At 38.5% G+C, this 16,381-nt stretch overlaps 1 protein-coding gene across 16 annotated transcripts in view; it reads left to right on the top strand.

Moving 5' to 3' along the window:
• MYO3A (myosin IIIA) overlaps positions 1-16,381 on the top strand; it is a 226,361-nt gene that overhangs the window by 54,929 nt on the left and 155,051 nt on the right. For all 16 annotated transcript variants that reach the window (XR_014818003.1, XR_014818005.1, XR_014818002.1 and 13 more), the window contains exons 7-8: positions 6,532-6,608; positions 12,536-12,681. Coding sequence is in view for 11 of the 16 variants with exons in the window: in XM_084980323.1 (XP_084836449.1) it covers positions 6,532-6,608; positions 12,536-12,681 (223 nt within the window). In the remaining 5 variants the exon portion in view is untranslated. The remainder of the gene's footprint in view (positions 1-6,531; positions 6,609-12,535; positions 12,682-16,381) is intronic.

The following is a 16,381-nucleotide window of genomic DNA, read 5'->3' as shown; positions in this document are numbered from 1 at the left end:
AGACTTGTGGTTGCCAAGGGGGATGGGGAGGGAGTGGAGTGGTTATGGAGCTTGGGGTTAATGGATGCAAACTATTGCCTTTGGAATAGATTAGCAATGAGATCCTGCTGTGTAGCACTGAGAACTATGTCTAGTCACTTATGATGGATCATGATAATGGGAGGCCACTTTTTGATCCATGTCTGAGCCAGTCAACCAGACAAACTGTTAGATGCAATGTCAGAAGTAAAGTGTCTGCTTAGTAGGCTCAAATCAGTAACTAGCCTTTTTCGGGTTTATACTCCTTCAGCGATCATCCCACACCCTTATTATCCATTCCCACACATATCCTATGAATTTCCATCTGTTTAAATTTGAAAATTCAAGTAGTCCTTTGTACCTTTGTACCTCACCTTTAGGGTTCTGCTGGGATGTGAGTCTGATACAGGTTTCAAAGCAAAGAAAGGTGGTTAGGTGGGTCCTGAAAGTTATCCATGTCTTGTAAGACAGCTGCATCAGAGGAGGTCCTTACAGTTTCCTTGGGCAAATGCAAGGTTAATCTCTTCAGATGGGTTTAAAGAGGCTACTTCCACTGGTAGAGAAGATTCACCAGAATTTAGGGGTTCAAAGCCTCCAGCTTCCACAGGATTTTCCCATGTATCCACATTCCAGTTTTGGGGATCCATTCCTTCCCAATCAATGCCCTCAGTTTAATGGCAGACACCCTGTGAGATTGAAAATTCATTTCGCATTGTAATTCAACCACTTGCAGGATGATATTCTGGGTTTGGTTTTCAGCAGTTTCAGCACTGTAGCTGCAAGAGAGAAAGGGGATCTTTCAGGGCAGACACAGAAGCTTTCAGGTCATTCCTACAGCACCTTGAGCTGGTAATTTGAATCCCTGAGCTCATCCTTTTCTTTCCTCACTTTGTCCAACAATATCAGAAGCAACCTTCCAATCTCAGTATACTCGTTCGTTTGACAAAACTGTTCAAAGATATCTTATACATAGTCACCCTGAACTGTGCCTCTTGTAAGTGTTTAATTACAAATGATCAATGGTGATGTTTTGTGTATTGCTGTTGCCACACCATGCCATGAGCTATTAGTCCTCTCTTTACTCCTGGAAATAAAGCCATTAATGTCTTTTAACCAAATCAAATTTCAGAGTCAATTTTAGAAACCCCAGAACCAATTCAGAAAACTCATCTTTCAGATTCTGCGCCTCTAGAACTGTGCCCAGTACTAAAATCTGTATTCAATTTCTCCAGAGACATAGAAGAAACAGGATGTGCATGTATATATAGAGAGAGGAATTTATTTTAGGAAAATGGCTCATGTGACTATGGAGGCTTAGTGACTCCAAAGTCTGACTGTGGGTTGGCAGGCTGGAGACCCTTGGAAGAGCTGCAGGTTGGGTTCAGAGGCCATCTGCTGGCAGAACTTGTCCAGCGGAGGTCAGTCTTTGTTCTGTTAATGTGTTCCTACTCATTGGATGGAGCCCACTAACATTATGGAGGATAATCTGTTTAACCCAAAGGCCACTGATTTTTTTTTTTTTTTAATAAACCATAGGAATTTTTTTCTCATAGTTCTGGAGGCTGCAAGTCCAAGATCAGGCTGCCAGCATGGTCAGGTTCTGGTTCCAGTTCTTCTGGGTCAGACTGCTGGCTTTCCTCAGTGTCCTCACACAGTTCAAGGTCCACTGATTTAAATGTTAATTCAAATGTTAATTCTCACCCCCAAACCACCTTCCCAGAAATATCCAGAAGAACATTCGACCCAATATCTTGGCACGATGGCCCAGTCTTATTGACACAGAAAATCAGTCATTATACTGACTTAATCTCACCCACAGAATGAGGATATTAGGTGATATAATAAATTTTATAGCTTCCTGATTATTGAAAAATTCTATAGTTTTATGATTTTACTTCTAATGCCTACAGTATTTTGCTTTTAAGAACATCAAAAAACCCATGCTCTTCCCTTTGCCCTCTTGAGATGTCAAGCGCTTTGTCCTGTGTTTATAGCAAGTCAGGTTCCCTGAAGTCATCTGATCTATTTGAACCACCTTGGAAACCACATATCTGATGTTTCTTCTGACTCCCTAAGACCCTTAGTCCTCTTGACCACAAGTATAAAGTCTGCACATTTATCTCCCTGGAAAAAGGACTTATTCCATAGGGGACAGAGTTGCTGGGCAGCCATCAAACAGCCCAGGAAGCCTTATTGGAAGGAGTTGATATTTTCCCAGTAGTGTAATCAAAGCAGAGTGCTGAAGAATTAACATAATCCCTTAATGTTCCTGTGACTTTGAAAGGATTTTTGCTCTCTCTTCTAGCCTGTTGTCTGTTCAACCCTGAGCTCTTGTTGACCTCTTATTTCTTTCAGTATCCTTTCTCTATCCCAACTTTGTGCCTGGAATTTTCCACCTTTGGCATCTTCTCCTTTGAGATGCTTATGTAACTGTTTACTCTGGTGACTTATTCCATTAGTTCCTCTCTGGACAAGATGGTTTTCCTAATCTTCTTTAATGCCTAGGGCTTCTGAACTCATAATTGGGATTCCTGTTGCCTTTTAGAGTAATTTTTGTCAGTCATTTTAATAGAATTTTGCATTTTTCTACCTTCTTAGCTAATTTTCTTCTGAGACTTTATATTAAGTAAAAATGCCACTTGTCCTCAGGAAACTCATTTTTCTATCCAGCTGAAATTTACTAACCTGAAAATGACCACATTAAATGTTATGACCGTTAAGTTGCCTCCTACCTCTGAAAGAGTTGGTTGTGTTGGTAAAATGATCTTGAGATTTAATGGTCATTGCGGAAGCATTCAACAAACATGATTCGGTGAAGACCTTTTGTCACCCTTTCATCGTTAGGTGTGTGTCCTATTTTTAACATGATCATCCTCCAGTATTCTCACACTCAAGGGTTTCTTATTTTACCTACTTACATTTTTCCTTTCTCACTTATCTTGAGACTTTTTCCATCTTCACATTCTGAGCTGATTTTTTTCGTTTCCCTACCACTTACAGGAACCAGGTGTAAACAGTTTTTCTGCCAGATTCCAGAAGACACTACGTATATGAAATTCTGCTAGCATTGTAATTCATTATACTATTTATCATTGTGGTACAGAATTATCAATAACTAATTATGAAATATACATAATAGTTATTTTAATATTCTTTAAAATTACCTTTTTATATGTTTCATAATGTATATATTATTATACCAGGAATATACAGAAAATAGTCTATATCTAGATCCAGCATGCTTGCTTAGAAGTTTCTTATTCTTTGGGATGTGTAATGCAAGAGTTTGGATGCCAAACATTTGCCTTAGAAAATTCTTGATTCAGGAGTACCCATCGTGGCGCAGCGGAAACTAATCCATGAGGTTGCGGATTTGATCCCTGGCCTCGCTCAGTGGGTTAAGGATCTGGCGTTGCTGTGGCTGTGGTGTAGGCCGGCAGCTGCAGCTCTGATTCAGCCCCTAGCCTGGGAACCTCCATATGCTGTGGGTGCGGCCCTAAAAAAGACAAATGAAAAAAAAAAAGAAAGAAAGAAAATTCTTAATTCACATTAATTTAGAGAAGTGTAATATAATATCATATTAATATAAAACCTAATGACTGAGGCTTTGTAAACTCATTATTGACCATTACCCTTGTTAATTTGCTCCTTTATGTGAAAATCATCATTTTCTTGTATTAGTCAGGGTTCCTTTATTGTAGGCAGTAGAAACTAAATTTTGACCAACTTTGGCAATGATACTGAAAATAATACTGAGAGGCCTACAAAGTCAAGGGCAGTCGGGCCTCTTAAGAAAAGAGCTGTGGCATCCCTGGACTGCTAGGGCAGCATCACCTGGACTAATCAGCCCTGACAGTGGTGACTCACTCTAGTCACCTCCCTCCCTGAGTGTCTGCACTTCACGTTTCTAAGTAGTCTAAATGGTCTATCTTGGGTCACAGGCTACACCCTAAGAAACTTTTCTCAGCATCTTTCCCTGTATATTTGCTTGTGTAGTGTGGAGGGACAGTCCTTTTCTGCCATCCAGATCTATAAATTCAGACACTAGGACCTGTTTACTGAAAAATGCCAATTCTAGTGACATCATCTTTTCTTTATCTCTAGAAAGAGGAAAAAAAGTATCTCATAGTTAAAAAAAGTATCTCATGATTAGTCTAAAATGTCATTTTCCTGCCAGGAGCAAAACTTTGGATGTTTTACTCACTTGTGGTTTTTTCCTGCCTCTTTTGCACTTCCCTTTTTTTTTTTTTGATGGTGCCTGCAGCATGTGGAAGTTTTCCGAGAAGGGATCAAACCTGTGCCACAGCAGTGACAACACCAAATCTTTAACTGATGGCCACCAGGGAACTCCACCTTTACATTTCTCTTAAATGACATTTGAATTCTTAAAACTACCTTTATGAGGAGTTCCCGTCGTGGCACAGTGGTTAACGAATCCGACTAGGAACCATGAGGTTGCGGGTTCGATCCCTGCCCTTGCTCAGTGGGTTAACGATCCGGCGTTGCCGTGAGCTGTGGTGTAGGTTGCAGGCGAGGCTCGGATCGGATCCCGCGTTGCTGTGGCTCTGGCATAGGCTGGTGGCTACAGCTCCGATTAGACCCCTAACCTGGGAACCTCCATATGCCGCGGGAGCAGCCCAAGAAATGCCAAAAAGACAAAAAAAAAAAAAAAAAAAACTACCTTTATGAAATTGGAAGAAAAATGTTCATTGAGGGTCAAATATATTTTTTAATTTTTTCATAAATAGATATCCTGAGAATAAATTTTAGTATACTAATAATAACTTTTTAATTTCTTTTAAAATCCATTTATTTCTCCTATTTAAGTAAAAAATTACTGTGCTCTGATACTAGCATAAAATCCAAGCTTAATCATTCCTGCCTTTAAATTAATAGAAAAAGGTTTACATTAATTTTTCTGAAAGGTAAAATACCTGGTGTAGAGATAGAGGTAGAGGATGGATTTTGGAGAAATGCATAGTAAGTGTTTATTCCTTTTCTTCAGATCATCTGTTAGAAAATATTCAAGGGAGAAACTTTAATCAGATTAGATATTGTCCTTTTAATCAAAAAATGATTTAGTAAGGATATTTTTTCTGTCAAATAATAAACTTTTTTTTTTTTTTTTTTTTTTTTTTGTCTTTTTGCCATTTCTTGGGCTGCTCCCACAACATATGGAGATTTCCAGGCTAGGGGTCGAATCGGAGCTGTAGCCGCCCGCCTACGCCAGAGCCACAGCAACGTGGGATCTGAGCTTCATCTGCCACCTACACCACAGCTCACAGCAACGATGGATCCTTAACCCACTGAGCAAGGCCAGGGATCGAACCCACAACCTCATCATTCCTAGTCGGATTCGTTAACCACTGAACCATGACAGGAACTCCATAATAAACTTTTTTAAAAGCAAAATTTGAAGGCCATATATGAAGATTCCATTGGGACAAGATTAATACATTGGTGGGGGAGGTTCTTGAGGGCCTAAATTAATGTGGAACTAAAACATACCACCAGCCCTCTGCTTAAGTATGTTTCTACTGGTGAAAGGCCCCTTTGGCTGAATATGGCCTTTGAATTTCATGACAAAGGTCAACTATCATCTTGGAGGAATCAAATATATCCAGTTTTAAACCTCAATTAGTGCCTTTGTTCTACACGGATTCTAGGAAAAATGGCCAGAGCCTAAAACAAATGTGACACCCAGGAGGAACTTTTCAAAGCAAGATGTCCGGAAGTTAAAGTCTGTGTTTTGGGGATGATCCATCAAGTCCAGAGCAGGTCAGGGGGAGCAGCACTGTGCAGCCAGAGGAGCAAAGGTGTGAAAAGTGAGGAGAGAGACTGTACTCCCGATTTTTCTTAAGAGTCAGTTATGATCATGTCCAACTAGGTGAAAATCATGGGATGACATGACTGGTTATACCTCTTCATTATAATCCTTCTGTTTGTCCTCTCTCTAAAGAAAAGAACTGAGTCTCTTGATGGTGTTGGTATTTTTAAATAGATGCAGTTCAATGAAAACTTCTGATCAGGTGTGATTTGCCCCCAGTCGATAGATGGGAAATTAATTTTGTTCACCTTCACAAGTCCCCTGCTGTGTGCACACCACCACATAAAACACTTTCAAATCCACTGGTAGGCAGAGGGAAGAGGAAGCAGAGGTAGCCTGCCATTCAAATCACAACTACATGCCAGAATATGCAATGCAGACAAATCATTTAAAACCTAGATGGTCCAAAGATATAGAGGTTAGTATAATCAGGAGCAGATTAAGTGAGGATGGGGGAGACTAAACTTGAAATGGGACTTTAGGCCTGGATAGGTTATTGAGAAATAGAAGATAGGAGGATCCCTGGGTCTCTTGGCTATGCAGACATCCTGAGCTAGGATACTTTAAGATGAAATTCAAGTCCATTGGCAGCTGTAAGGGAACAGAATTTTATGAGTTTGTAAGCAATTGGAATCTCCGTACCTGAGTGATGAATGCCAGAAGTAAGCTTCATCTCTTCCTTCCAGGTGTGTCTGCACAGCTCACCAGCACTTGGCACCGTCGGAATACATCCGTAGGAACACCGTTTTGGATGGCTCCTGAGGTCAGATAGAGTTTTGAGGGAGACAAATATAATATTTGATCCTTTCTGAGTTTCCTTTTCATGTGTATTCTATCTCCATATGTGTTTTGGAATGTACTAGAAAAAGAGGTCAGTTGTGTTGTTTTTCTTTTTTTTCTTTTTTTGTCTTTTGTCTCTCTCTCTCTTTTTTTTTTTTTTTTTTTTTTTTTTTTTTTTTTTTTTTTTTGAGGGCTGCACCCACAGCTTGTGGAGGTTCCCAGGCTAGGGATCTAATAAGAGCTATAGCTGCCGGCCTACATCACAGCCACAGCAACGCCAGATCCAAGCCGACGTCTGCGACCTACACCACAGCTCATGGCAACGCCAGATCCTTAACCCACTGAGTGAGGCCAGGGGTTGAACCCACAACCTCATGGTTCCTAGTCAGATTCATTTCCACTGAGCCACGACAGGAACTCCGGTTGTGTTGTTGTTCTGTGAGATACTTGCATGTGTGAGAAGGGACATGAGAGATAACAAATGGGCTGTGAATGAGTATATGAATAAATGAAGGATTAAATGACTGAGTCAGATGAGGTGAAGAGAAGCTACCGTTGAACAACACAGGTTTGAGCTGCAGGTCCACTTATACACTTTTTTTTTCAATAAATATAGTACCTGTATTATCGTTTTTTAGATCTTTTTTTAAATTGATGTATAGTTGATTTACAATGTTGTGTTAGTTTCTGGTGTACCTCAAAGTGATTCATATGTATATTTTTTTCATTATAGGTTATTATAAGATATTGAATGTAGTTCTCTGTGATATACCTTAGTTTTTCATTAAATATACTTTTAATTGCTTAAACTATATTTTTGTTTTTGATATTTAGATTCTGTTTTTAACTTGGATAGAAATAATAAAAACTCCCAGCTTTGTTTAAGATCAGATTCTGGTCTGTTAACCTATGTATTTAATAAGTTCTCATATTGAGTCGCTCTGCTTAGGGCCATGTTCACTTAAGATTCTTTTCACTGTCATCTTTGGAAATGTGTTGAGAAACTGCTGGAATAGTTGAGGAAAAATGTTTTCTAGAGTCACATCTTTTCTCCACAGTCACTGTTAATGCCTTTAATCCTTTTAATTATGTGTATCAGTAAAGAACACTTATGTTTGAAAGCTCTCTCTGCAACCTTTGGGAAAAGCTCTGCTATTTACCTATAACTTTCTAGGGAGTGAAGAGAGGAGAAGGAATTCAAATATTACATTAATATTGCAAAATCTTAGAATTAAATTTGTTTGAGCGTTAAGTCCTGGTGTACTGTTTCTATTTTGATACTAATCCAATTACTACTTAGAAAAAAAAGCTAAAATTTAAAGGTAATGTAAAATATGGAGGAAGGAAAAGTTACATTAAGAAACTTTAAACAATTCCAATGGATTCAAAAACTTTTGAACAGGGAGAACATCTTAGAATAAAAGGTAGAGAGTACAGTCATATAAGCAAAAACAAAATTGAATAGAGATTCTCAAATGAGTGTTTCTTCAGTTTGTTCTGATATATTACTAGTGTTTCAAAAGCTTATGAAAAAATCTTAAAAATGAGAAATTAATAAAATTTAGCTATAATACCAAACATTGTGGGGAGCTCCCATTGTGGCGCAGAGGAAACCAATCTGACTAGTATCCTTGAGGATGTAGGTTTGATCCCTGGCTTCACTCAGTGGGTCGGGGATCCAGCATTGCTATGAGCTGTGGCACAGATGCGGCTCAGATCCCATGTTGTTATGGCTGTGGCATAGGCCAGCAGCTGCAGCTTTGTTTCTCACCTTAGCCCAGGAACTTCTATATGCTGAGGGTGTGTCCCTAAAAAGGAAAAAATACACAAAAAGCAAACTTTGCATCTTAGTCACATATGTTAATAATTAGTGTAATAAATGCTATGATATATAATAACTACATGATTGCAGTTAATAGTTAGCTTATATGTTAATTTTAGTGGCAAAGCTATTTTATTTTATTTATTTACATATTTCAAGTTCACTAGTAAAAGCAATTTTGATTAGTAGATCTTAGAATTAATCTATGCATGAAAGGAACTGTTATGATATATCTAAATTTAATTACCAAAGTAGTAAATGAGTTAATAACTAAAATTGACAGTTATTTTACTGAGAAGTCATTATTTGTTATTAATAAGCCTACAGTAGCACAAACAGTGTTTGAAAGTGCTTTCCTGCTCAGCAAACCAACAGATATTATATAAAAGAGAAAGGGTCACTGCATCTTTTCAAACTTTTTCATGTAAATATGTGTTCAAGATTTTGTGTATGTTGTATTCATGGCTCTGTAATAAGCATTTTCCAACTTGTGAATAGTTGGCACTATTTTAATAAATTCCACTTATCCAGAATTGTTGAAGAATATATTTTGAATAACCAGCTATCTAGTTAATGAAGGTATCACATATATACCAGCTATGTGTTAAATTTCTAAGAATTAGAAAATAAGGTAAACAAATGTAATAGTCTTGATAATTAATGGCATAGAATTATTTTAGTGTTTTAAGATGTCACAGGCAAGCTTGTTCAAGGCAATTATCAATTGAAAAGCAAAATTCTTGATTTGACTTTTTTTTCAATTCAGTTGTAGATCAGAGGTAGCATTTGTTGCTTATATAAAGCCATCCTTCTCAAAGGGGGTGGAGGAAGCAGTGACTATGGTAGTTGACCATGTAACTTACTGTGTAAGCCAGGACACTTTGGAAAATGACTATTTATAATGACTCTAGGAAAGCAAGCATAAACCGGGAATGTCAAGGGCAAATTGGGGCATGGTTCACCCCAGCTATGAGGTTATGATTTTCCTGGAGCACAGGTATGAAGCTGTAAAATAATGAGTTATCCTGAAATAGGAATTTTACGAAGGGGAAAAAAACAAACAAATGTGGTGTGGAAAATACTATTTTCATACTCAGGTAGATAAAGTTATATTATACAATAAAATGGAAAGTTCATATGAATATATTTTAACAGTTTTTTTGAGAGGGAATTCACATACTGTATAATTTACTCGTTTAACATAAAGTTTAATGATTTTTTAGTGTATCTTTGAAGGGTTGTACAACCATCATCACGATCTGATTTCAGAACATTTTTACTCTCCCTGAAGGAAACCCCATACTCATTAACAGTCACGCTCCAGCTCTCAAATTCTGTTACACTAGGCAACCGCTAATCTGCTTTCTTTCTGTCTGTTTGCCTGTTCTGGACATTTTGTATAAATGGAATCACACAGTATGTGGCCTTTGAGTCCTGTCCAGCTTCTTTCTCTTAATGCCCATCCATGTAGTAACATATGTCAATGCTCAATCCTTTTTTAAAATTTTTTTATGACTGCACCTGTGGCATATGAAAGTTCCCAGGCCAGGAGTAGAATCAGAGCTGCAGGCCTATATCATAGCCACAGCAACACCAGATCTGAGCCACATCTTCAACCTATACCACAGCTTGTGGCAATGCCAGATCCTTAACCCACTGAGTGAGGCCAAAGAATTTTTTTTTTTTTTTGTCTTTTTGTCTTTTTGCCATTTCTTGGGCTGCTCCCATGGCATATGGAGGTTCCCAGGCCAGGGGTTGAATCAGAGCTGTAGCTACCGGCCTGTGCCAGAGCCACAGCATCACAGGATCTGAGCTGCGTCTGCAACCTACACTGCATTTCATGGCAACATCGGATCCTTAACCCACTGAGCAAGACCAGGGATCGAACCCACAACCTCATGGTTCCTAGTCGGATTCATTAACCACTGAGCCACAATGGGAACTCCGAGGCCAAGGATTGAACCAGCATCCTCGTGGATACTATGTTGGATCCTTAACAATAGGAACTCCTACTTCACTCCTTTTAATGGTTGAATAATATTCCACTGTGTGTGTGTGTGTGTGTGTGTGTGTGTGTGTGTGTGTGTGTGTGTGTGTACATACACCACATTTTATTTACCCATCACTGGACATTACACATTTGGGTTGTCTTCACCTTTTGGCTGTCATGAATAAAACTTCTATGAATATTCGTTCCATGAATTGTTGACATAAAAGTTGGGACTCTTGTGTTGCTCCCAGTGTTTTAGGCTGTGCTCTGATTTCAGCAGTTCACTCTTCTGTGACAATAAAAACACTTTGGTAGGAAGAGTTGAGAATGCTGTGTAAGATGACATTGACATCACCAGCATACGGACTCTAAATTGGGAAACTATATTCTGTTTCTTTTCTCTCTGTCCATATATATGTACACACATAATTTATTTATTTATGTGTTGATTATTGGCCTTCCGGGACTTAGAATTGTATTGGTTCATGACCTTCTTGTTTATTTGCCCATGAACTCACCACCCAACCCAGAACCAGGGTGTCACCACTAGCATCCATTTGCCTCTATGCTTTTCCTCTGTCCCATCTTCTGACCCTTTCCCTATTGTAATCTTGTCCTACATGTTGTGTTTGTTATTGCCTTCCTTTTATTTTTAATCATACCCATATGTTTCTACTTAAACTGCCTTCTGTTATTGCTGTTAGTGTCAGATGTGAATGAAGATCTGCCTATGAAGGTGTCACCCTTCCTGGATGGCATGTGTGTAGATGTTACTAACTAGTCTTCGCTGTGCCAACACAGGGATTTTTTTTAATATGTTAATAAGCCAGATGTTAAGTGAAAGATGAAATAATGTTCCTGATAGAACCTTAAGTTTCTTTCACTTTGCATATCATTTCGTGGTGCTGTAGTTAAAACTCTAACCTGCCATCATCCCCAAATTATTTTTTATTTGTCTTGTGAGTTGGCATTCACAAAATATAAAATTTCTTTAAAGTAAAAAATAGTTTTAAAATGTAAAGTTGAATTTTCTTTTTGTTATTACTGATTTTTTTATTATTTGCAGTCCATCTGTATTTATAGTACATATTTAGAAATAAATTGTATAGTGACTTTGTAATAATTCTTCTATATAATTCGACTATTTAATAATATTGCAAAAAAGATTCCAACTTTTTTTTCTTGTCTCTCATAATTTTTCAAAACCTGATTGTTTGGAGTTTCCGTCGTGGCACAGTGGTTAACAAATCCAACTAGGAACCATGAGGTTGTGGGTTCGATCCCTGCCCTTGCTCAGTGGGTTAACAATCCGGCGTTGCTGTGAGCTGTGGTGTAGGTTGCAGACATGCCTCGGATCCCGCGTTGCTGTGGCTCTGGTGTAGGCCGGAGGCTACAGCTACGATTCGACCCCTAGCCTGGGAACCTCCATATGCCATGGGAGCGGCCCAAGAAATAGCTAAAAAGACAAAAAAAAAAAAAAAAAGAAAAAAAAAGAAAAACCTGATTGTAGCTTTACTATTTAGTGTGCTCTCAGATAAGCTGCTGATAAAGTCTTATCAATGTTTTTTTATCCAGTGTATTTTTCTCTTATTTTTCTGTATTTCTCCAAGCTTGTCTCATTCCTGCCTTCTAGTTGTCAGAAAAGATCAAGGCCATTTAATTAGACTGCTCTTAAGCTTGTTTTTCTTTGCCTCCTTTGCTTTTTATTTGTTAAAGACATGTTCTTTATATTTGCCAAGATGAATGATTCCAAAAACCTCTCAAATGTTTATCAAGTGACTATCATTGCACAAGTGTTAGCTCTGTTTGATCCCATCCTTTCCCATTAGGGACACTGTTTCATTCCCATTTCTGTTTTGCATTTTCAAAAATATTTTTTTCATAGGCTTCTTCCCTTATATTTGTAATCCTGCTAAGATATTCTCTTCTCAGAATAAAACTGCCACTACTAATTATACTTTGAGCTTTTACTCCCCTGCGTTACTACCTTTGCTCAGAGTTCTCAAACCTGTTTGAACACTTACACATTGTTCTAAGCATTTTGCTGTGTGCTTTGTTAAAGTCACAAACTTCATTTTTTTCCCGCATTTTCTACTAGGTGATTGCATGTGAACAGCAGTTAGATACCACTTATGATGCCAGATGTGATACGTGGTCCCTGGGGATCACAGCTATTGAGCTAGGAGATGGAGATCCTCCACTCGCCGACCTGCATCCCATGAGAGCACTCTTCAAAATACCCAGGTCAGAAGGCTCCCACCCTGGGGTACCTACAGTCCACCTTTCTTCCTGCAGCCACCGAATGCTGGTCATGCTCCTTACAGAAATACCCAGATATATTTCAGCAGGTTGGGAGCAGAGTGGCCTGGAATATCATCATGCTTCTTCTGAGACCCTCTTTGACCTATAGTCTCATTTCCCTGGTCTAAGTAAAAGAGCTTTCTCTTGATACTCATACGTCTTTTTTCTTTGGCAAGGATTTGATCCCAGAAAACAGCAGCTCCTGCCACTCTTTTTTGGGGGTGGATAGAAGGAGGCAAAAAAACAACGCAGGCATTTATCTAAAAGGTGAAAAAAATATGTATACATATAATGTTTAATATATATTATATATTAAAAATTTCTTATTGATTTTTCCCCAACTTTTTCTTTTGGCTGAATGTCTCTTTATTTTCCTTTATCTATTGCTTTTCCCTTCCTCTTTTTTATTTCCCTTGCAAACTGTTATTGAAAAAAAAAAAAACTGGGTCATTTGCTCTGTGGAGTTTTTGACAACCTAGGTTTTGTTGAGTGTATCCTTATGGTGCTCGTTCCTCTATCCCTTGTATTTCTTGCGAATTGGTCTCCCTTCCACTCTATCCCCTCCCAAATTTATCACTGAGGCTCCTGGCCCACAGTCAGTGCCCCAGAGATGTGTCCCATTTCACTTTATCAATCTGGTAATTTTTTACTATTTGCTAAGACTTCCCTTTGCTTAGAACTTTAAAATAATAGTTTTAAGAAAGTTATAAATAAAATTTAATGGTAAAATAATATGGAGTTCCCATCGTGGCACAGAAGAAACAAATCTGACTAGGAACCATGAGGTTGCGGGTTCGATCCCTGGCCTTGCTCAGTGGGTTGGGGATCTGGTGTTGCCGTGAGCTGTGGTATAGGTCGCAGATGCTGCTCAGTTCCCATGTTGCTGTGGCTCTGGTGTAGGCCTCCATTTGCCACGGGTGCGGCCCTAAAAAGCAAATAAACAAACAAATAAATAAAATGTATTGATAAAATAATAATAATTTAAAACATGTCAGTGTTCTGAGTTCCTGCTGTGGCCAAGTGGATTACGAATCCCACTACAGAGGCTTGGGTCACTGCAGAGGCAATCGTTCAATCCCCAGCCCAGCTCAGTAGCTTAAAGGACCCATTGTTGCCACAGCTGCAGCTTGAATTCATTCCCTGGCCCGGGAACGTTCATATGCCTTGGGGCTGCCATTAAAAATAAATAAATAAATAAATAGAATATGTTAGTGTTCTGAATATATTAATATAAAATGCTAAACTTAGAAGAAAAATCTCTTCGGAGCCGGAAAAGCATTTTCCTACTCAGACCCCCTCCCCTTCAATGTGTATATTGACAGACTTTCCCCTGCTTTTCTTATCACTAATAAAACACTTTTTTATATATGTTTTAGTTAGTTCCTAGATATTTCAGAAATATATCATACCTAAAAAGACTGCCTATTTTTATTATAAATCTGTTGTCTTTTGAAGACTTTAAGGGTTTTGCCCAGTACCTTAATTTTAATGAAACACACCGAGGGCCTGTGGTGACAGGGGTCAAGGGCAGAAAGGTAAGGTATGTTACAGTTTTTTACCACATTTCCATTAAATAAATTTTGTGGTCCCAATGCCTATAGAACATTGAATCACATGTACAAAGCCCTGGCAGGGGGTGGTTCTAGTCCTAAAGAAACAACGCCAGTATGACATACTCATTTCCAAATAGATCTATTTGGAATTTTGTCATGTGGTTAAATTAGTATAGCACCAAAGCATTTGAATTTGGTTTTTTGTTTTTTGTTTTTTTTATTTTTTGGCTGCCCTACGGGCATGTGGAGTTCCAGGCCAGGGATCAGATCTGAGCCACAGTTGTGACCTATGCCGTCGCTTTAGCAATGCCGGGGATCTTTAACCCACTGTGCCAGGCCAGGGTCAAACCTGCATCCCAGGTTTAATGCAGATGCCACCCCTGATCCCATTGCACCACAGTAGGAACTCCTTGAATTTGTTTTTAACTTTATTTGGAGTTTTCTATCCTATCTATTTGTTCTGAATTACAGTACATTAGAGATGCATATATCATCTTATATGTAACAATTTCAGTGTCTCTCTCGGGTCTTACTGTTTGTAAAATATACTGCTTATTGGTAAGTGAGGAAATAAGATTACTAAAAAAAAAAAAAAAAAAAGGCAGAAAACCTGCTCTATACCAAGTCCAAGAAATTTAATTACATTTGAGGGAAACAAACAAATCTGTGTATCCTAACTTCTGTTGTCATTCAGTATGTAAGATGCAGCACTATTCTTTCTGAACCATTTAAATGAGGATTTAAATGACCGTAGTTAGCTTAGTGTTGTAATCCTTGGTGATGATGCCACATGGAGACGGATGCTACTGCTGATATATATGGTATCTATGAGCAAGGTACCTGTGGATACTGCATCATCTTGGTTATTCTTACTTCTATCAGGATATCTCTAAGAATACTGACTATAGAAATAAGTAGGAAAAAAGGGGGCATCTGAGGGGTTCCTATTATGGCTCAGTGGTAATGAACCTGACTAGTATGCATGAGGATGCAGGTTCAATCCCTAGCCTCGCTCAGTGGGTTAAGGATCCAGTGTTGCTGTGAGCTGTGGTGTAGATCCCGGACACAGCTCGGATCTGGGTGTTGCTGTGGTATAGTCCAGCAGGTGCAGCCCTGATTCAAACCCTAGCCTGGGAACTTACATATGCCATGGGTGCAGCCCAAAGAAAGAAAGAAATAGGGATATGAAAAGCTACCTAGTTCTGAATGTTCTAAAATCATCAAAACCTTGTTATACTCCAAGCAAGCCAACAGGTCTCTTGGAAGGGAAATTTTCAGAACAGACAGCAAAGCAAGCTTGTTGGAGGAAAGAATTGCTTCTTTTAATGTGCAAATCAACAGTCTCCAAATAGCCCTAAGGATTGTAAAAGTAGCTTTAGGAGTGATATAGGGTAGATGAGTAGCTGTACTTTTCTTTAATGACCCTGTACAGACTGTACATTAATTTCATTATAAGCTATTTAAGAGTAACGCAGAGCTGAAGACAGAGTATTTCCATGACACTAATGAAAACAGAGAACTGTTAGAATTCACATAAAGCAATACTCAGAAAATTCACCGATCATGGTTGATCAGTGTGGCTTGATTACAGTCAGATCAGCCTCATTTTTAAATGATGTTCCTTTGTACTCATGAACATACCAAAAAAAGAAAAGATTCGTTTAGCTGAAAATGAAAGGAATTAATAACAGAATCTTCTAAGTGGCATTTGAAGCTTTATTGCTGATCATATTTTCCAGTTCCTTACTTTTGTAACCTTGTTTCTGACCATCTATGCAGAAACAGCAGAACAAGTCATAAATGCATTCTGCTCTGAAGGCCCCTCTCTATTGCAGTTTCCTCCATATTCTGAACAGTTCTCCTTCCAGGTCACCTCCGTATATATATATCCTGAATGGTCCTCACAGGCTTCTGTAGGACTCAAAGTAAAAAATCTTTACTATTACTTACAGGAGCCATTGTTTCTCTTCAGCTAAGTATTTATGTTTTCCTCTAGGGCTCTCAGTTCAAAGCACAAAGATTCTTTCAAAGAAAAAAATTACCAGTTAGAGAAAAATGGGTCATGTATTAAGTGCTTTCAGAGAAACAAG

The sequence above is a fragment of the Sus scrofa genome, chromosome 10 (assembly GCF_054392235.1).
Source record: "Sus scrofa isolate SSC_HxYL_T2T_F1_AM1 chromosome 10, Sscrofa_HxYL_maternal_Yorkshire_Landrace_v2.0, whole genome shotgun sequence".
Taxonomy (NCBI): domain Eukaryota; kingdom Metazoa; phylum Chordata; class Mammalia; order Artiodactyla; family Suidae; genus Sus; species Sus scrofa.
Note: the sequence above shows the minus strand (reverse complement) of the source record. Positions and strands in the feature narration are given on the sequence as shown.